General features: G+C 36.2%; 1 protein-coding gene across 2 annotated transcripts in view; it reads left to right on the top strand.

Moving 5' to 3' along the window:
- Nup153 (nucleoporin 153) overlaps positions 1-21,287 on the top strand; it is a 49,857-nt gene that overhangs the window by 7,701 nt on the left and 20,869 nt on the right. The window contains exons 2-13 of one of the 2 annotated variants that reach the window (XM_031359609.1): positions 1,804-2,026; positions 5,596-5,808; positions 6,559-6,698; positions 6,778-6,906; positions 11,304-11,420; positions 11,529-11,573; positions 11,657-11,710; positions 13,016-13,162; positions 15,903-15,949; positions 16,355-16,481; positions 19,363-19,497; positions 20,002-20,100. In XM_031359609.1, coding sequence (XP_031215469.1) covers positions 1,804-2,026; positions 5,596-5,808; positions 6,559-6,698; positions 6,778-6,906; positions 11,304-11,420; positions 11,529-11,573; positions 11,657-11,710; positions 13,016-13,162; positions 15,903-15,949; positions 16,355-16,481; positions 19,363-19,497; positions 20,002-20,100 — 1,476 coding nt within the window. Of the gene's footprint in view, positions 1-1,803; positions 2,027-5,559; positions 5,809-6,558; positions 6,699-6,777; positions 6,907-11,303; positions 11,421-11,528; positions 11,574-11,656; positions 11,711-13,015; positions 13,163-15,902; positions 15,950-16,354; positions 16,482-19,362; positions 19,498-20,001; positions 20,101-21,287 lie in introns of both variants that reach the window. The other variant, XM_031359608.1, reaches the window with a different exon arrangement.

Here is a 21,287-nt window from a genome sequence, read left to right as displayed (position 1 = left end):
GGCCTCGAATTCAGAAATCCACCTGTCTCTGCCTCCCAAGTGCTGGGATCAGAGGCGTGCGCCACCACCGCCCAGCTAAAGCTGGAAGTCTTAAATCCAGTAAATACTTAAGTGTTTTTATTGAAACTTAATATTTCATGTATTTGGGTGGTGGCCTTAAACTCACAGAGATCCACCTACCTCTGCCTCCCAAGTGCTGGGATTAAAGATGTATACACCATTACTTTCTGGTTGTTTTTCAGTTTTGTTTTTTGATCATCGAGGTACTTAATGGTGTTGTATGTGACTTGGTTTGACAAAGTGCTGTTTCTAAGCATATTATAGTTTATTTTGTAAGCACTTTTACGTCTTGCAATAGGAGAAAGGTGTTAGCTGTTACTATCTGCTTTATAAACAGGTTTAGATCCATAGTCATTTCTCTCTAAAGAAATTAATACTGTGTATTGAGAGGGTCTGGGAGAGATGGCTCAGTGGTTAAGAGCACTGACTGCTCTTCCAGAGGTCCTGAGTTCAATTCCCAGCAACCACATGGTGGCTCACAATCATCTGTAATGGGGTCCAATGCACTCTTGTGGTGTGTCTGAAGACAGCTACAGTGTACTTATAAATAAATTAAAAAATACTGTATTGAAATATTAAAAAGGGAAGCAATGAATTTGTGTTATTTAGAATGAATATTCTAGAGCCATTGGCTTTAGTGTGTTTGATAGTTTACCATATAGATCTGTATTTTTGTTTGGAGAACACATAGAAGAATAATTTCATGTTATACTTATCGATTATTATTTATACCCTTCCAAATAAAGCAGTTACCTTTGGTATTCAAGAATGTTTTAGAAAGATCTTCCAGCTTTTCTCTTTTTTTTTTCTTCAAGATTTATTTATTTTATTTATATGAGGACATATATGGGCTATATGTTCCCGACTCTTTATTCATAAAGTGCCTTATTCTTACTACATAAAGTAATTTTGAGTATTCAGTTGACTCAAATTCCCACTGCAGTGGCGGTGAATGTCAGCTGCAGCATTACATACACCAAATTGTTTTTTCTTTTAGTTTTGCTACAATAAAACTAATTCTTCAGATTTTTAAAGGAAAGATTTTATAGTATAAAACTTTATCACCCAAAAGAGGTCTTAGGTTATTTCTTGAGTTTGATTTATGTTGAATTAGTTATCTTTCATATTTTGTGGGGGATTTCTTGTAGTTTTTATTTAATTATTATTTTTTCTAACTTTTGTAGTGCTGAAGAATCTAAACAAGGCCTCAGGCTTGAGAAGCAAGCACTCCACCAGCTGCACTAACCATATTTCTAGTGCTTTTGTCTTCCTTAAAGAATGTGACACAAAATAATTGTTGAAATGGTTTATAGTGTGTCATTTAATGTATTAAGATACAGAAGAGCCGGGCAATGGTGGCGCACGCCTTTAGTCGCAGCACTTGGGAGGCAGAGGCAGGTGGATTTCTGAGTTCAAGGCCAGCCTGGTCTACAGAGTAAGTTCTAGGACAGCCAGAGCTATACAGAGAAACCCTGTCTTGAAAAAACAGAAAAAAAAGAAACTTAAAAAAAAACCAAAAACAAAAAAAAGATACAGAAGGATGAAAACATGTACTGCCTATTACTAACTAAATCTAGATCTTGGTTAGTTGATGGTTCATTAAAAACAGTATAATGTCATACCATAACAAACAATCTTAGTAAATTTTTCTGGAAACACTTGTGTTTTGCTTGGCATGACTTTCTGTAAGTTCTTACAAAGATAAATTTTCTAAAGTAGTCTTATATATGTTTTCTCCAACAGGGCATTCTTAGCAGGGTTACAGAATCTGTTAAGAATATTGTACCAGGGTGGCTACAAAGATACTTCAACAAGAGTGAAAATGCTTGTAGCTGTTCCCCAGATGCAGATGAAGTTCCACCCTGGCCGGAAAATAGAGAAGATGAGCATGTGATTTATGCGGATGAGAACACAAACACTGATGATGGGAGAATCACCCCTGAGCCCGCAGGCAGTAACACAGAAGGTAAATAGTGTGGGTATTTGGTTACCAAGTGTAGATCTTCCTAATTTAAATCTCTTTATATTACCTGAGTATGATAGCATCTGACTGAATGGTACATAAATCCTGTATGGAACATATGGACTCAAGTTCACACTGAGTATGTTTTATTGAGTAGTTTTTTAAAATAATACTATTTTGTGTGTATATGCACATGGGCTAGCATGCACTGTTTTGTGTGGAGATTAAGGACAAATGTGTGGTGGAGTCAGTCCTCTCTCCTTTGCATGAGTTACCAGGCATTGAGCTCAGGTCACTAGGCTTGCAGTCTCCTTTATCTACTGTGATTTTTGACAGGTGTAGTTAAAATGTTTTTTGAATAAATAACTGACATAGATGTATGACTTATTAATGTTGCTGTAGTTAGTAATGTATATTCCTATCTAGTTGAAAGACTAGTTACTTAAAATGTTAAGTCAGTCTTCTTAGTGTCATAGTTAGGGTTTCTATTGCTATGATAAACACCATACCCAAAATCAACTTGGAGAAAGGGTTGCTTTCATTTTATAGCTTATTATCCAGGGAAGTCAAGGAGGAACCATGGAGAAATATTCCTTACTGGTTTGCTCCCCATGGCTTGCTCAGCCAGTTTTCTTATATACCCATGACCTCCATTACCAGGGGTGACACTTCCCATAGTGATCTGAGCCCTCCCATAACATCAACTGAGCAAATGTACCAGTCCAATTTTGGGACACATGCCTTTAATCTGAGCTCTCTGAAAGCCAAGGCAGGTGAATCTCTTTAGTTTGAAGAGAACTCTGTCTTAAACTGTTGATAGCTCTGGGGCTGTTTGTAATTTGATGCTAATCCTGTTTTCCTGGGAGGTGTTACAGCAAACAAGAAATGAGTTAGCACTCTGGTGATTTCCTGTATCTTTTCTTCCCACTTTAATTTGTAAAATAAAGGCTAGAGTGGTGATTGGACAGAAAAAGGGAAGATGGAGCTGAAAGTGGAGAGAGGAGGAAGGGGGGGCAATGGCAGAAGAGGAGGTGGAAGGAAAGGGGAGCAGAATCAGGTGGCCTGGAAAAACTGCAAGTTATAAGGGGTCTCATAGATGGGGAAGATGATAGTGTATTGGTAGATCTGCCCATTCTAGGCACACAGCTTGTATTCATATTAATTGAATTGTGTTTTCATTGCCAGGGCATATATGGGTTGGAGAATTACTGCAACATTAACCCCCCTCACCCCAAAGAAAAAGTTAAAAAAAAAAAAGTGCCATATTAGGCTAGGCAACTCTGGTGGGTGAATTTTCTTAGTTAAGGTTCCTTCTTCTCAAATGCCTCTAGCTTGGGTCAAGTTGACATATATTAGAGCACTGTAATAGTACTCAGTTTCACATAATCTTTGAAATTTTGCTGGCTTTTATTAGGATAACTTGAATTTTGATATCTCTACTTTTCATATTTTTTTTCAAAAGTTACCAGCAACACCATTGAGGCTTTATCTGGTAGATCTCTAAGGAGGTTGCTTCCATTGTACTTCCTGGCCATCCAAATGGGGCACAGGCTTTGTTTTTTTTTGATAAGATATTTCTGGTGAGCACTAGTGTACCTATAGTAGCAGAAGCCCCATTTCCAGTTTGATGAACTTACTAGTAAGGATTAAGTAACCTGCGTTTCTAATTTTTATATATATGTAAAATTAATGTGTGTATTTTTATGATCACAGTGGAATTAATTAGAACTTATATTTTATTAAATTACTAAATTTCTTGGTAGATTGTAACATGTGACTCATCTTTGCAAATTTTAAATGCAAATTATGGGGGTTAAAAACTAGAAGACGCTACTACAGTGAACTTATTATTGCCTCTTAATGTTGATAAGATTTCATACATACTAGTTCAATAAGGAAAATCTCAAGAATGTACATGTTTCCACTGAGATAAGGTTTCAGGCTACTATGCTAAGGATAGCTTTTGCAGAAGCTAGGCAAGCACTCTAACATTGAGCCATATCTCTAGCCATTTTGAAGTAAGTAGACAGGTTTTTCATTCCTATTTCAAACTCGGCAGCATTATTTCTTTTCCTTCGTAGATTCGTTTTGATCTTGCTCCTATCTTAACCCTGTCAGTCTCAGTTTTTACAGTCCTTCCTGCTCTCTCTCAAGGCATTTATTTATTTGATTCTGCAGTCAGTGTGTGTGGATTCAAGTACCACTGATAACTTTTTTTTTACAAAAGTGAATATAGACCTTGCTAGATAGCCAAAAATCTGTTTGCATTTATTAATGTGAAACATTTAAGTGTAAAGTGTGTTTTCAAAATAATGTTAGAAACATTACTGTTCAATTAGTGTCAATGTAGGAAGCTAAAAATAGCCCATACACCTCCTTGTGTTGACATGTGGATGTGTTTGTGTAAATAACCTTTGCATATGCATGTGCAGGTTAGAGGTCAACATCGTGTGTCTTTTTCAGTTGCTCTTTTTTTTTTTTTTGTGGTTTTTAGCTGTGGCTGTCCTGGAACTTACTTTGTAGACCAGGCTGGCCTCAAACTCAGAAATCCGCCTGCCTCTGCCTCCCAAGTGCTGGGATTAAAGGCGTGCCCCACTACTCTTCATTTTTTTAAAAAGGAGATTAGATTGGTTGGTTAGCAAACCCTAGAAATTTGTTTGCCTTTGACTCGTCACCCCCCCCCCCCAGTAATGGGGTTACCCTTACCTGGCTTTCTATAGTCATCTTAGAAACATCATTGATGACCGATATGAATCTGTAAGTTAATAGGGTTATTCCAACTTGTAACTTTCGTCTTCCTGGTGTGGAGGGGAAAGAGCCATTTTAAGCAACAAAAACTACAGACACCAGATTTAGTAGATTCTGCTCATGCACTAAATGTCATGTTGCTTTTACTTATAGGACAGGGCTCTGGATTCAGCCACCAGGAAAGCCAAAGCATAAACATGACATCTTATTTGGGAGGAAAATGGGTATATTAAGAGATTATCTTACACTAGCCTTTTGGAAAACAGTAAAGTTTAATACTTCACTACTGTGTCCTGATTGCTGTATCCTAGCTAGAGTAAAGATTATTATTGTATTGTAAGAGTAGCCTCACTCAAGAAATACAAACGTGAATAGGTTTGGTCAGCTGGGGAAAAAATAGTTGTATTTCAGCTCTCTTACTTCACATTATCCTGATCGATAAAAAGTCAAAAAGTCTGTCTCTTTAAGAAAGCATGGGCTGGGTGGTGGTGGCGGCGGCGCACGTCTTTGATCCCAGCACTTGGGAGGCAGAGGCAGGCGGATTTCTGAGTTCGAGGCCAGCCTGGTCTACAAAGTGAGTTCCAGGACAGCCAGGGCTACACAGAGAAACCCTGTCTCGAAAAACCAAAAAAAAAAAAAAAACCACACGCACACAAAACCAAAAAAAGAAAGTATGTTACTTGCTTTGTATTCCCGCTGGCATTGAAAATGCAAATGTGATAAAGACTTTCATTGTGCTAGTGCATTGCCCTTTCTTGGTTTTATTCATAATGTTAACTTCTTTTAAGAACCATCAACTACCAGTACTGCTTCAAATTATCCAGATGTGTTAACGAGACCTTCTCTTCATCGGAGTCATCTGAATTTCTCCGTGTTGGAATCCCCTGCTTTGCACTGTCAGCCATCCACGTCCTCTGCGTTCCCAATTGGCAGTTCTGGATTTTCCCTGGTGAAGGAGATCAAAGATTCTACCTCTCAGCATGATGATGATAACATCTCAACTACCAGTGGGTTCTCTTCAAGAGCTTCTGAGAAAGGTACTCTTGTTATCAGGGAGGAAGAAGTTTGTCAGCAAGAATAAATCTCTCAAAATCTCTCTCTCTCTCTCTTTCTCTCTTTCTCTCTCTCTCTCTCTGTGAAAAGGTCTTTGTAACCATGACTACCTAGAACTTGTATGTAGACTAAGCTGTCCTTGCACGGATAGACATCTTCTTCCCCCTGACTGTTAAATACTAGGATTAAAGGAGTAGAGACTATTCCTAATTTAAGTGGTTTTTTTTTTTTTTTTTTTTTTTTTTTTTAAGATTTATTTTTTATGTGTATGTGTTTTGCCTGCAAGAGCTTTTGTATATCATATGTGTGCAGGTACCCAAAGAGGCCAGAGGAGGACGAGTTCCTATCACTGGAATTCCAAGTGCTAGTGGGTGGGTGCTGAGAATTGAATCCAGCCTCTCTACATGAGTAGTAAATATTCTTAATTGTTGAGCCATCTTTCCAGCCCTCCTTTAATATTATTTATTTGTTTGCTTTTGTTTTTAGAGGCATGGTTTCTCTGTGTAGCCCTGGCTGCCCTGAAACTCATTCTGTTGACAAGGCTGGCTTCAAACTCACAGAGATTCACATGCCTCTGCCTCCCAAGTGTTAGGATTAAGGATGTGTGTTTTCACTGCCTGTTTTTTAATTTTAGTTTTTAACTTTGATTTTTATTTATAAATATATGATAAAAATCTGGGCCTTAGGGTCTTAAGATTGGCGCTATTACTACAAATTACAAATTTTTGTTTTAGATATAGCTGTTTCAAAGAATACTTCCCTGCCACCTTTGTGGTCCCCAGAAGCAGAACGTTCTCATTCACTCTCACAACATACTGCCATCAGCTCCAAAAAACCAGCATTCAACTTGTCTGCCTTTGGAACACTTTCCACCGTGAGTACTAACTATAATGGATATAATCACAAAAGGTTAAGTATTTTTGCATATAATTTGTCACTGTTTTTCTATGCAGTCACTTGGGAATTCTTCAATTCTTAAAACAAGTCAGCTTGGAGACTCTCCTTTTTATCCTGGCAAAACAACATATGGTGGGGCAGCTGCTGCTGTAAGACAGAATAAAGTACGAAGCACACCTTACCAGGTGAGTTTGAGCAGGATTGTTGACAAACTTTCCCATCACTAGACACTGACTACTAAAACCCAAAACACTTGAGTTATAGGAATCTGGAATTATATACATCTTACGAATTATAGACTTGTAAGGTTTTTAAAAAATCAGGATATGAGAGCATTTTAATTGCAGTCTCAACATACTGGATTTTGTGTGCGTGTGTGTGTGTGTGTGTGTGTGTGTGTGTGTGTGTGTGTATGTGTGTGATTGAAGGCAGAATGACAATTTTTTTTAAAATCTGGTAAAAATTTATATATAGTAATTGCTTTAATTTTACCATATTTGAGCAGTATTGTCACTATTGCTATTCAGATGTTGAAAAAAAATTTCATTGCAACAAAACATGTGTATAGTTACTCCCTGGGAGCCATTTACCTGTCTGTATTTAGGGCTTTTTTCGTAATGTTATATGAATTTAGTCATACAGTATGTATACAGCCTTTTGAATTGGGCTGATGTGACATATTTGTGTCACTGTGACTTAGTCTGTAAACTTTATTCCTTTCTGTTGCTGGTATTAAGCTATAGTTTATTATTGAAAAGATACTGGGTTATTTTCAGTTTCTACATTCATTTTCATCTGTCTTGGACATATACTCAGGAGTTACAATTGTTAAGTGTATAATAAACAAGGCAGGTATTTTCTAGTGTAAGTACCACCTTGTTACCTGTCATACTACTATAGTTGCACTTGCATACTTTGAACTGTCAGGTTTTTGTTTTAGCCATTTTTTTTGTTTGTTTTTTCAAGACAGGGTTTCTCTGTATATCCCTGGCTGTCCTGGAACTCATTCTGTAGACCAGGCTGGCCTCGAACTTAGAAATCTGCTGGCCTCTGTCTCCCAAGTGCAGGGACTAAAGGCATGTACTACCACTGCCTGGTGTAAGCTATGTTTCTTAATCTAGATGGTAGGAAGATCTATTTCAAATATGAATTAAGCTTATTGAACAGATTGTTCAGACTGTTTATAGCTGTCAGATGACATAAAGTACTTCAATGTAAATAGTGAGATAGTATTGTTGGACTGTCTCTGACTTGTTAGCTGCTGAATAATGACACAGAGACTTAATATTTATTAATGAAAGTTTAGGCCTTAGCTTAGGCTATTTCCCAACTACCTTGAATATCTTAATTAACCTGGTTTATTTTAACCCACATTTTGCCACATAGCTTGTTACTCTCATTCAGTCCCAGCACCTGTTCTTTATACCTTCATGTCCCACTGGCGAAACTGCTGGCCTCTGGATTCTTCCCTAGAGTTCCTATTTCTGCCTGAAAGTCCTGCCTTTCCTTACCTGCCTAGCTATAGACTATTAGCTCTTTATTAAAGCCAATCAGAGAATGCCTTAGGCAGGTAAGGAAGGACAGAGACACACCTTCACACTGTGCACAAAAAGATTGCCCCAACAGGACAGTGTGTGTTCAAGGTCTTTCTGCTGAATACTATAGACCATGAAAGAAATTCCTATATAAATTTTACTTATTTGTAAATTGGTATGGCATTTTTGTTTTATGATAATACTTTATACTTTAAAGACAAGAGATATTATATGGAAATTTTTGGAGAGGGCATGCATAGAGAAAACATTAAAATGACTATATTTGAAGGTTTTGTTTTGTTTTAGGGTATAATTTGGTTTTCTGATGGAGATTTTTATTAATTAAAAGTATTAATCTAGTTCTGAGTGTGTATAAGAGTTGTTTTTGTTTGTTTATTTGAGACAGAGATTTGCTGTAACAGTCCTGGCTATCCTGGAACTTGCTCTGTAGATTGGGCTGGCCTTGAACTCAAAAGCACATGCCGACACCTCCCGGCTGAGAGCTGTTTTATTAAAATAGAAAGGCTAGTTGGAGGTTATACAGGTGGCTTATTCTAAAGGGGAAGCTGGATTATACTGTAGTTGATAAACTTTAGTTAAAAGTTGAGCTTGTTAGATGTTAAGGTGATACAACTGCAAACAGTTCATAAATCTCTTTTCCTGCTGTCATTTTCTCTTATTGAAGATATTGAACAACTTTTAGTGCCAGACATACTTATTTGCTGTATCTTTAGAATCTTTCTCAATATAGACTTCCAAATACTTAAAATGAAATTTGGTGAGTTTTTATGGTTTCATTGCTTGTTTTTTATATGCTGAGGGATCAAATTCAAAGTGGCTTGTTTGGCAGGGAATACTCTGCTTTTGAACACCTCCAGCTGTGCAAGTGACACCAGGATTAAGCCTGTTAATCCTTTGTAGAATGTGAGAGCTAGGAAACATACTAAAGATTTGTAATTTGGTTCAATTTTTTTGATTTACTGAGTCTGGGCCCTGAAGCTAGAAGAGTCCATTAAAAAGACAGACCGCTCTATTTACCTGGTGGGTATTTAAATGTTTTCTTGGTTTTGTTTCCATAGTCATTAACAGACACCGGGTTCTTAAGACTTACATACAATATCACAGTTCTTTTGAAAATTGATGTATTTGACATAATTGAAAAACATTAATACAGTTATTGTGGTTCTTTTAAATATAAACTATTTATGAACAATTAGGCTGACCAAGTGCTGGTACTTCCCTTAGTTCCAGCACTTGGAAGGCAGGCGGATCTCTTGAGTTTTAGGCCAACCTGGTCTACAGAGAATTTCAGGACCACAGAGAGAGATCCTGTGTGGGCCCCCCTACCCCAAAAAAAGTGTGTGTGTTTTATTGAAATTTGTAAGATTTTTGTGTATTGAGGTCAGAGTTTTATTCCCTAACCCCAGTTGTGTATTTCTTTTCCTTCCTTTCCTACTCCCAACTTCTTCCATTTGCTTCTAAATCCTCTTAATCTCTTCCAAATTCATTGCCTCTTTCTTTATTATATGTGTACATGCCATATGTTACTTGTATGTACATGATCTAAGGGCTGATCATTTGGTATTGGATGACTAATTGGTATGGTTTTCCTTAGGAAAGACAATTTCTTCTGATCTTATTGATCCTTAGTTGCTTATACTCTGTCTAGAATTGAAGCCTTGTTGTGTCTAGATTTGAAGCCTTGTATGCCTTCCTCTTTCCATGATAGAATGTCTTGGTGACATCCTTGTTTTAGGACACGTTTAGTCAGCTATGTTAGTGAGATTTAATGGATGTAGCATCTCTTGGCATTTCTAGGAGACACAGTCTCAGAGCAAACTCCCTGTTCCTCTGCCTCCTATAATTTTTCTACACACCTTTTTTGGAGTAATCCCTGGAGCCTATGGCATAGGAGTTCTGTTAAAGATGTATCAGTAGGGACTGGGCTCCACACCTCTATATTTTGGTCAGTTGTAGTTGTGTGTAATGGTGTCTGTTACAAAAAGAAGTTTCCTTAGTGAGAGACGAGAACTGTACCTTCTGTGAGTATAAGTACGTACACCCTTGGGTAGTTGGCTAGATTTCCAGTATGAGGAAATGACTTCCCTCTTATTGAGTGCGCTTTGAGTCCAGTTAGAGAGTTCTTGGCTGCAAGGTTCGCAGTTGGGGGTTATTGTATACTGGTAGTTGTAGTTCATAAGCATCATAGTTGGATTGATAGCTTCTCTCCTTTGGAAGCTGGTCCTCAGGAAGAAAGCTTTCACATCAGATCTAAAGCTCTTCAAGAAAGAATCTACTTAAAGATCTCTTTGTTGTACTAGCTGTGGTAAATTAAGTCATAGTTATAAAAAAGTGTAAATTTCTGTTACTTTAAAATCTTCAATCTTTTTGCTAGTTCTTTGAATTCTAATGAAATATTACTTAATACTCAGCATTATAGGTGTCTCGATTTGTCAACATACATTTGTTTTTTGTCTTTTATTGAACATCTGGGTTAAGATACTGCTAGAAATTTTTATGGATTATCCTATTCTTATCTTGGAACACATGGATAAAGTTTTCGTTAGAATAGTGCAGTGGTGTTTTGAATAAAATGTCCCCAAAGGCTCACAGGGAATGGCATTATTAGATGTGGCCTTGTTGGAGTAGTAGTGGCTTTGTTGGAGGAAGTGAGTCACTTTTACCTGCTCCTGCAAGCAGCCATGCTTTCTGCCTTGAACATAATGGATTAAACCCCTGAAACTGTAAGCCAGCCCCATTTAAATGTTTTCCTTTATAAGAGTTGCTATGGTCATGATGTCTCTTCACAGCAATAAAATCCTAAAACAAGTGCATTTTGGTTTTTCTTTTCACTTCTGATTATTAAAGTAATTCATTTATCAAGAGAATTAGGTTTCAGTAGTTGCATAGCCTGTGTCCTCTCAGATAAGCCACTGTTAACCTAATCTTATTTTATTTTGAATGTCTATTTGTTTGTTTTTTCATTGCATGACGTACGTACCTTGAACTATATATTGCAGCAAGTAACACAGACTTTTATTTTCTAGGCTCCAGTTAGAAGACAGATGAAAGCTAAGCAGCTCAATACACAGTCTTATGGTGTGACCAGTTCAACTGCACGGCGGATATTGCAATCGTTAGAAAAGATGTCAAGCCCTCTTGCGGTAAAAGTTTGAAGTCATAATGAGATGTAATGCAGCAGAATTTGAATTTAGTGAAGAAGTCTTAATTTTGTTGTTAACATTTTTTTTTTGTTATTGAAATGTTAACAGGATGCAAAAAGAATTCCATCTGCTGTTTCTTCTCCTCTGAATTCTGTACGTTAACTTTTAAATCTTACATGATGTAGTTTTTTTTAGTTTCCTACCTATTTTAAAACAATTTCTCTCTCTTTTTTCAGCCTCTTGATAGGAGTGGGATAGATAGCACAGTTTTTCAGGCAAAAAAAGAAAAGGTAAGCTATATAAAATGCCAGCAGCTTTGTTGTGTTTACAGTTAGCAAGTGCATAGATTGATTTATAGTCACTAGGGAACATGATTGAATAAGGGAATGTTTTTACTTTGGGCTTTGTAACTTTTTGGGATGATCAGTGTAGAAAGCACATTCAGTGTTTTCCAGTGTTTTTTCACCCTCCTTGATGACAGTCCTTTTGTGGCTTACTCTTAACTATAGGTAAATAAAGCTAGGAGTGAAAAAGTCTCAGCTGTTTAGCCATTTGAGTACAATATACTTATGCTTTCATTGAAATAGCATGTTAAATCTCGTGCTTCGGGGTTTTTTTGTTGTTTTTTTTTTTTCCGTGAGACTGGGTTTCTCTGTATAGCCCTGGCTGTCCTGGAACTCACTTTGTAGACCAGGCTGGCGTTGAACTCAGAAATCCGCCTGCCTCTGCCTCCCAAGTGTTGGTCTACAGAGTGAGTTCCAGGACAACCAGGGCTATACAGAGAAACCCTGTCTCGAAAAACCAAAAAAAAAAAAAAAAAAAAAAAAAAAAAAAAAAAAAAAAGAAAAAGAAAAATTTTTATAGCTAGTTTAAAAATTTAGTATTATTTAATATTTAAATAAGTGACTTTACTAGTGTGTATTTTTCTGCATCTATTGTATGAATGTGCACCATGTACATGCCTGGTGTCCTTGGAGGCCAAAGGAGGGCCTCAGATTCCTAGTTACTTGAGATGTAGATAACTAGAGGTAAGCTGCCACAGAGGTGCTGGGAACTGAACCCTGTTTTAGCAGAGACGCAGGTGCTTTTAACCACTGGTCATCTGTCTAGTCCTTGTAAAAACATCATCTTGCCGGGCGGTGGTGGCGCACGCCTTTAATCCCAGCACTTGGGAGGCAGAGGCAGATAGATTTCTGAGTTAGAGAAATAGTCTTAATTCTTCATGAAAATATAAACAGTGGTTTGGGAAGATGGAGAAAAATAAATTTTAAACATGTCCAAAATTCATCTTATCTAAGGTTGTTCAGTTATCTTGAATAGTGTGTAGTTTCATGTTATGTTGGTATAATTGTTCTTATGTGTGAAAAGTCATGGAATCTGAGGTAAAATGTCAGTTTATTTGTTTGCAAAATAGTTGAGAATTGTATATATATTTGCATATTAATGGATTAAATGTCTTTGGTTTGTCAGCTTTTTCTGTTTATTATTTGTATCTATTTCTATAGACGTGGTCTCAGTCACAGTAACTATTTTAGAATAATTTTAGATATGCCACTGATAAATACAAATGTTTTTGATTTCTGTTTTCTTATAAGGTGGACTCTCAGTATCCCCCTGTTCAGAGACTAATGACCCCAAAGCCAGTTTCCATAGCAACAAATAGAACTGTCTATTTTAAACCATCTCTGACCCCATCTGGTGACTTAAGGAAGACTAATCAAAGGATAGATAAAAAGAACAGTGTGAGTTTGTTTATTTATTCTGTTTTCTTAAGACAGTGTCATGTATCTATCTGGTTTGGAAATCAGATAACAAGATTACCCTAACATTCATGTCAGTTACATTGCTTCTGCCTTTCAAGTGCTGGGTTATATAGGTGTCCATCAGCCACCACATCCTTCTGAGGCTGTCTGTCTATCTATCTATGTATCTATGTATCTATCTAGCTATATCTATCTATCTAAGATTTATTTATTATTATAAATAAGTACACTGTGGCTATCCTCAGACCCACCAGAAGCGAGCATCAGATCTCATTACGGGTAGTTTGTGTTGCTGGGATTTGAACTCAGGACCTTCGGAAGAGCAGTTGGTGCTCTTACCCTCTGAGCCATCTCACCAGGCTGTGTATTTATTTTTATCAGTCTATTTTTTTCTTCTTTAACCAGTCTTTGAATATTGGCTGGAGTGAATAAAGGGAAAAAAATGCAAAATAGAGGACCTCTGGTGTCATCTGGTAATTGTATGGTATATGATGCCTGTAAACTAGTAAAGAGTTAGAATTGGTATCCCTTCAAAATTTCCTTTACCTTGATCAAATCCTAAATTTGTGTGTGTGAATTTCATATATTCATTGCCTAGATAAGTTTTGTTAGATTTAGGAGTTTTATATGACTGATTTCTAAAAGGTTTCAGATGTCATCTCTTTGACTCTATTAACTGCATTAACTCATCTTAAAAAATAAAATAGTTATACATTTTTTTAGCTGCTTCTCTAAAGTAGAACCCAAAGTTTAGATACTGCTTTTGATTTCTCCCCCCAGATCACATAAAAGTTTATTTTTTGAGATGATTTCTGTACCATAAAATGAAGTATTTGATGTTTATTCTTTAGTGGTTTAACACATCCACAGGTACTGAGCCAATATTATGGTAAATTTTAGAACATTTTCATTACCATTTCCCCTCCTAAAGTTTTGTAATTAACTGTGTCCTTAGGGTAGCAGATGATGATTATTTACTTGCAGCAGATATGATTGTTTTTAAAAGCAGGATATTATTTCATAAAATGGATTTATGTAACTTTACTCATTACTTGAGATGTTTGGGGTCTTTTCACCGTCTGCTGTCATGTGTAGTGCTTCTATAGACTTACGGAGGTATACTTCTGTGGGTACAGATTTTTATTAGTTCTTTGCCTAGGAGTGGAAGAGACAAGGTCAGTTGTCAAAATATCTCACATTTTGGGTTATTTATGTCATTTACTTTAAATCAAATATTTTGAGTTTATCGTTTTACTGTTTGTCCCTGCACTTTCTCCAGTCTCATAAAACAGCTTCTGGAAAAGCTTCACACTTGGTAGACTAGTGTAGCGACTACCCAGCTACTAACATCTTAGTCTATCATTCATTAATGTTTTGTCATATGAAGATATCTTTATTGAACCTTCCTGTTTTCAAGAGTGAAAAATGTTGTTATTTAGTCAAGCCTAATTACTTGTCAAGGCTTGTGAGGCAAGTGCTTTACCATAGATCTACATCTCAGCTTATAAGAAAAGTACTAAGATTTTACTATGTTTGCTTTTTTTCTCTGTTTATTCTACAAATAAGGATTTCCTCTGTGTAATAGGTAGTAGTGTTCAAACCCAAGAACAGAATCTTGGTGCAGCACAAAACTACAAATTTTGTTTAGATGTTGAAGAGTGATAGACATTTCCCAAGAGAAATCTCCCAAGACTGTGGCTTGTAGTTGTCATCTGTCTTTGTCTCCATTAATCTAGAATATTTTTGAAAAGATAGGTTAGTTACTATGTAGAATGTACAGCAGTACAGATTGTCCCTGCTGGTTCTAGATTCTGGTTATTCTTGGTTAACCCCTGAAGGAGGGCTGAGCTCAGGGCTTAGGTGGAACTTATCCTGCCTATTTTTAATCCCATTAGCATTATTAAGAATTTTTTGTTTCAAGCTCTTTGTTAATTGCACTGTGGTAGTTTTATAATTCTGTTTTTGATCTATATTCTATTGTTTTTCCATGTATTGATTGACCCTTTACTGCAGAGAATTTACTTTTCTGTGCTTAAGTGAATCTCTAATTTTAGAGTTGCTTACTTTGATGTTTATCTTCCCCTCTATTTGCCTTTGAATGGACTCCTATGTTCTTTTACTATACCCCATCATTTTGAGCTTCTTAGTTTTTATATTGCAATGTAATTCTGACTCTTGTACATTTCTGGCTCTTAGTAATTGGCCATTTCTATAGGACACCTCAGTTCTGTTCAGTTGGGAGTACTTTATGCATCTCAGATTCTTGTAAAGTTGTCTATCATTTAGTGCAGCAAAAAGGGAAGTTGTCCTCTAAAAGTCAGTGTGAACTTTGTACTAGTAGATGTGTGACATTTTGTATATATGCTCTTATTACATCACACAGTACAGTTCTAACTTTTGGTTAACCTTCAAAGACAATATCTAAATTACATATACAAAGGCCCATTAAAAATTAAATTTCTAATTCTAAATATTAAAATTTATAGATAAAAGGATGTTAGTAAGAGGATTTGGCTCTCTGGGTGCAGCTTTCAGTGGTAGAAGTGCTTGCCTTGCTTGTGTTAACTCAATCCCAGCACTTGATGGGTGGAGGCAACAGGGGAACTATATTTCAAGTTCAGTCTCAACTACATACTGAGTTTTGAGGCATGCCTCTCATTACTACCCCACTCCCCCATTTTTTTTTTAAATAAAATTCTTATACTATTTTTTTTTTCAGACTGTAGATGAAAAAAATATCTCAAGACAAAATAGAGAGAAAGAAAGGTAATGTTATATGCTGCAACTGGATTTTTTTGTATTTAGATTATAAGGTCCATATTTATAATAGTCTTAAAGATGAAGAAAATTAAAAGTATATTTATGTGGTTAGTGAAGGTGGCTCAGCATGTCAAAGTACTTACTTTCTATCAAACTTGAAAACCTGTGTTTAATAATTGACTGCCAAGAGCTTTCTAATAATTGACTGCCAAGAGCTTTCCCATTAACCTTCACAAGCTGTCCATGTCAAGATTATGTGCTTACCTACTTGCCCATGGATGTATAAATACATAAATAAATGTAGAAAAAAAATTTAAAGTATATTTGGCTATACCCTGATTGTTTGAATATTCATTTAACAGTTTCTGGGACAAAATAATGTAATTAATCAATTTTCTTTTTATTTGCTAGTGGCTTTTCATACCCCAATTTCAGTATTCCTGCAGCCAATGGTTTATCGTCTGGAGTAGGTGGTGGAGGTGGCAAGATGAGAAGAGAGAGAACACATTTTACTGCTCCTAAACCTCCAGAGGATGAGGTAGGCTGCTCCTATTTTTTAGAACTGTGAAATAATGGGGGCAAAGTGAGACCTATAGGAATGGGGCTTGAAGATTTGACATGAAGATTATCTACCATTGAAACCATCCTTTAGACTGTATTGTTCCAACACCTGACCTAGAAGCTTCAACTTCATGAATTGCATAAAATAACCTTTAAAAACCCACCTTTTTATTTTTTATTTATTTACTTTTTTTTATGTGAGGTAATTCCCATTGAAATTATTGGATTCTCTGGATACTGCCTTAGGGTTTTGCTTGTTTCTCAAATGTACATATGATTAACACTATGTACTCTGTCTGTGATAGTCCATACTAAATGGAACAATGGGATTTAAATTTCTCTGCTATGTATTTATCCTTTGTGCAGATTTACTACAATTAATCCATTCTCTCATCAGGGTACATTTGGGCTGATTCCCAGTATGTGCTAAGGTGAATATTTATACACTTCTCCTTTGCCATGTGCAGTTTGGTCTGGAGGATATTTACCAGGAATGGGATTGTTGGACTTCAGGTGTTAACACGTCTTTAAATGTGTTTGACTTTGCTATCATTCTCTTCACAACACTCCACATGATCATAGATGGATCTTTATTTTTTAATTTTTTTTCTTTACTAGCACTTGGTTTTGTTTTGGCCCATCCCCAGTGTGATAACTAAAAAAAAGTCATGGGGCTTTATTTGCATCATGTTTTCTGGGAAGGAGGAGTCTTTTGTATGTGTTTTGTGACCATTTAGGTTTTTCTTCATTCACTATTTTCCTATGGGATTAATTAGGATGAGTTCTTCTTGGACTGGTGAGGTAGCTCAGTGGGTAGCGGTGCCTGCTGCTGAATCTGGTGACCTTAGTTCCAGCCATTCCCATGGCAGAAGATCTGAATTCTGTAGGTTATTGTTTAACTACCTACCCCATGTGTGCTTGTATACACGTGCGGAGACACATACATACAAATATAGTTAATTTAAGAAAGAATTGTTCTCTAGGTATTGCTTGGATATACAACATATAGACTAATTGAAGATTGGTTAAATTGACTTTTTGTCTAGAATTTGCTCATTTTTTAAACTACTTTTTTAGTTGGAACAGCTTGTTTTCAGTCTTTTTAAAATTGATTTCATCCAAGCTAAATCATTTAAGGCCCTCAGCACCTTTTAAGAAAATGTTAATTGTTCTTTTAAGCTTTGGAATGTAGAACTTTTTAAATTTTTATGTGTAGAGTTGCTTTGAGTGCATGTTATTTCTTTGCACCATGTGCATGTGATGCCCATGGAGTTGGAAGAGGGCATCAGAGTCCTTCAAACTGAGTCAAGGACAGTTGTGAACTACCATCTGTGTGTTGGGAACTGACCGACTGTTCTCAGGCCCTCTGCAACAGCAGCCAATGCTTTTAACAACAGAGCCATCTTTCCAGCCCTAGGGACTTAATGCTTTGACTTTACTTGTTTCTGATTACAATTTCTCATTATACTATTGACCTATTATATTCTTGAAGTGTATTTTAAAGTTTAAAACTTATATTTCATTGATAGTGAATTTTTTCTGGTATGTGTGATTGTGGTCACATGTATAGAGAGATCATAGTATGTCAGGCATTGATCATGGCCTTCCACTTTGTTTGATGCAGGGTCTCTTTGTTGTTTGCTGCTGTTCATGCCAGGCTAGCTGGCTGGTAAACTTATGAGAATTCCCATCTCTGCCTCCTATTTTGTTATAGGAGCAGTGGGATTACAGATACTCCGCTGCCTGTGGTTTTATGAATTCAGGTCCTCACTCTGGTCAAAAGTGCTTTTTCACACTGAGTTATCTTCCCCAGCTCATATTATACTGTTTGATGTTGATTTAATATCTGTTGGTGTTTGATTTTTGTAGATTGTGGGAGTGACGGTTTTTTTCCTCTTATTCTTTTTTCCTGGTTAGTTGTGCTTCTTGAGTAGCAGAATAAAAACTTCAAGCAGTTTAACATTGTTGGGATTATGCTAAGGGCTTTGGCTTAGTTGCTGGTCTGGGGGTTGTTTCTGCCTGTCACTGGAGTGTTGTGAAGGGACAAGATGTCCCTCCCTTTTTGAAAGAAAACTTGAGGTTTGAATGCCTTTTGATGGTAAAATATGTACATTTTGTAGTTTTTATGTCATACTACTTTGCTTTTTTTTTTTTCAAAAAGTATTTATTTTATGTATGTGAGTACACTGTAGCTGTCTTGAGACACACCAGAAGAGGGCAACAGATCCCATTATAGATGGTTGTGAGCCACCATGTGGTTGCTGGGAGTTGAAGTCAGTGTTCTAACTGCTGAGCCATCTGACTTGCTTTTCTAAATTTTTTTTATGTATTTGTATATGGGGGTGTGTGTATGTGGTTGTTCTCCTAAGAGTTTCATAGTGGAACTTTAATACAAAGGAAGACATTTTCCCCCATTTAAAAATACTTTTTATTATTTTGGTGTGTGTGTGTGTGTGTGTGTGTGTGTAGGCAGGCAGTCAATGTTTGCCACATGCATGTTTGAAATTTAGAGGATAACTTTTAGGAGGTGGTTTCTTCTTGCACTTTGGGTTCTGGGGATAGAACTTGGGTTGTCAAACTTCTACAGTATGCAGCCCAACTACTCAGCCAACTTGCTGGCTCTTATTTTTGTAAGATTGGAAATTGGTGCTGAAATTAGGTTACATGGCAGTTGGTGGCACAACTGGGAATTCAAGCCTTCTTTAGGTTTTAATTCTAGAGCTCTTGTTAATTTTGCATGGGGCCTACTTTCTTCCTATTTAAACTTGATTGTAGCTACATCAGTTCTCTTTGAAAATAGTAAATAAAAGCATGACATGGAAGATGACATCCTTACAAAGGAACATGCTGTGTTTTAGGAAATGGAAGCACCATTGTTACCGCAAATCTCTCTACCAATCAGCAGTTCTTCACTGCCCACCTTCAGTTTTAGTTCCCCTGTGATCTCGGCTTCTTCGTCACCAGTCAACTCTTCTCAGCCATTACCAAACAAGGTATAGAACCACTGTATAAGTGAGGTGATTTCTATTTTTATTTTTTAATCCAATTCTTTTTTAAAAGTGGTTTTCACTGTAAAAATTAGTAACTTTATAAAGTAAGAAAAAAAATGGAAAAAATATTGGGGAGTTGGTGCTGGGATTGATTCTAGGGTCCTTTTCATGTTGGAAAAACCTGCCCTCCATATGCCAAGAAGTGTGAACATTTTATTTTTTTAAATGTACAAATACACAGTGGGAAAAGTCATATCTCATATAGTCTATACTAGACCAAAGTGAGAAAGTTATTCTCCAAACAGTATTTCCATTTCAGGAAAAAAAAAAAACCAGAAACAGTTACTAGTCGATGTTTTAGTCAAAGTGATTTTTAAATTTAAATGGAAAAAGAGTACTATTACTTCTTTGAGATAATCTTCTTAAAGTCTACTTTATTGTTCATTCTTCTAAATAGTTTTTTTGTGTGTCATTTTTTACCACTCTTTAAAAAAAAAAAAAAAACAGGTACAGATGACCTCTCTGGGCAGCACGGGCAGTCCTGTGTTCACATTTTCATCTCCCATTGTAAAATCTACGCAGGCAGATGTGCTACCTCCAGCATCTGTAAGTATCAAGCAGGAACAGTGCATGATTGATTTCAGAGCCATAGTGTATTTGTTTAAAATCATTTTTTTAAAAAAAATCAAACCTAAGATTTCATTGGTAGTAAAACACTTCTCCAACTTTAAAAAAAAAGTGTTTCAATAAACCAATGTTTTGTATTTTTTAGTACATATTTAGATAATATGTGTGTGCATTTTCTTCTGTGTGATTTGGGCAGTTAAAGTGAAGATATTCTGTTTCTACCAAAGGAGTACATTCACTTGCATTCATTTATACTCTAGAAATTTAACATGACAATTACATATGTATGTCCATATTCAGAGTTCCCTCATAGTTTCAGACTGTCCTATAATGCTGATTAAGTTCTGTTTGTTGTAGTTGAGATGAAAAGACCTTGGCAGCTACATCATACTGCATTTAAAATCTCTTTAAGCATTTAAATCATCTCTAATTAATCAAATGAACAGGGTCTGTTTGGGGTATTGTTACACACCATATATTTCTTTGTGATTGGGAAATATTTGGGTAAGAATAATAAACTATGTTTATATTTTGTAAACTTCCACTAATATATCATCTTTATATGTTTGTTGGCTTTAGATTTTTTGTTTTGCTTTGTTTTTTTTTTTGAGACAAAGTTTCACTGTGTAACCCTGGCTGGCTTGGAGCTCATTATGTAGGCTAGGCTAGCCTTGACCTTGAACCTTTGCTTCCCAAATGCTGGGATTAGGCTACACCTGGCTTGTTTTCAGGTTTAGGATATATGCTTGTTTCTTTTGTTTTTGTCATCGGTAGGTATTAAAAAGTTAATTTTTTTTTATCTCTGAAGTCCATTTCTTGTTCCCCTAACCTCATATATGTATAAGGTGTTGTTCAGAATTCAGGAGGTGGGGTATTAGAGTTTTGTGAGTATTTTATATAATTTTTTTGAAAGAAGAAAATGTATAAAGAATGAAAAATGCTGTCAAAGAGACATGCCATACTGTTAATACAGTTTTTCATTCATTATTCAAGATAGAATCTGTCTGGATTGCCTAGGCTGACTTCAAACTGGGCTCAAGTACTTTTTTGTCCCTTAGCTTCCCTGATTAGGTACTTGATTCATGAATTTTAAATCTAGGAATTGCAAAATATGAAAAGCTGTTGTAATTGATGAAATTTACTATACTTTTTGATTTAATCTAAAA

The sequence above is a fragment of the Mastomys coucha genome, unplaced genomic scaffold (assembly GCF_008632895.1).
Source record: "Mastomys coucha isolate ucsf_1 unplaced genomic scaffold, UCSF_Mcou_1 pScaffold7, whole genome shotgun sequence".
NCBI lineage: Eukaryota > Metazoa > Chordata > Mammalia > Rodentia > Muridae > Mastomys > Mastomys coucha.
This window is presented reverse-complemented; position numbering and strand designations above follow the sequence as displayed.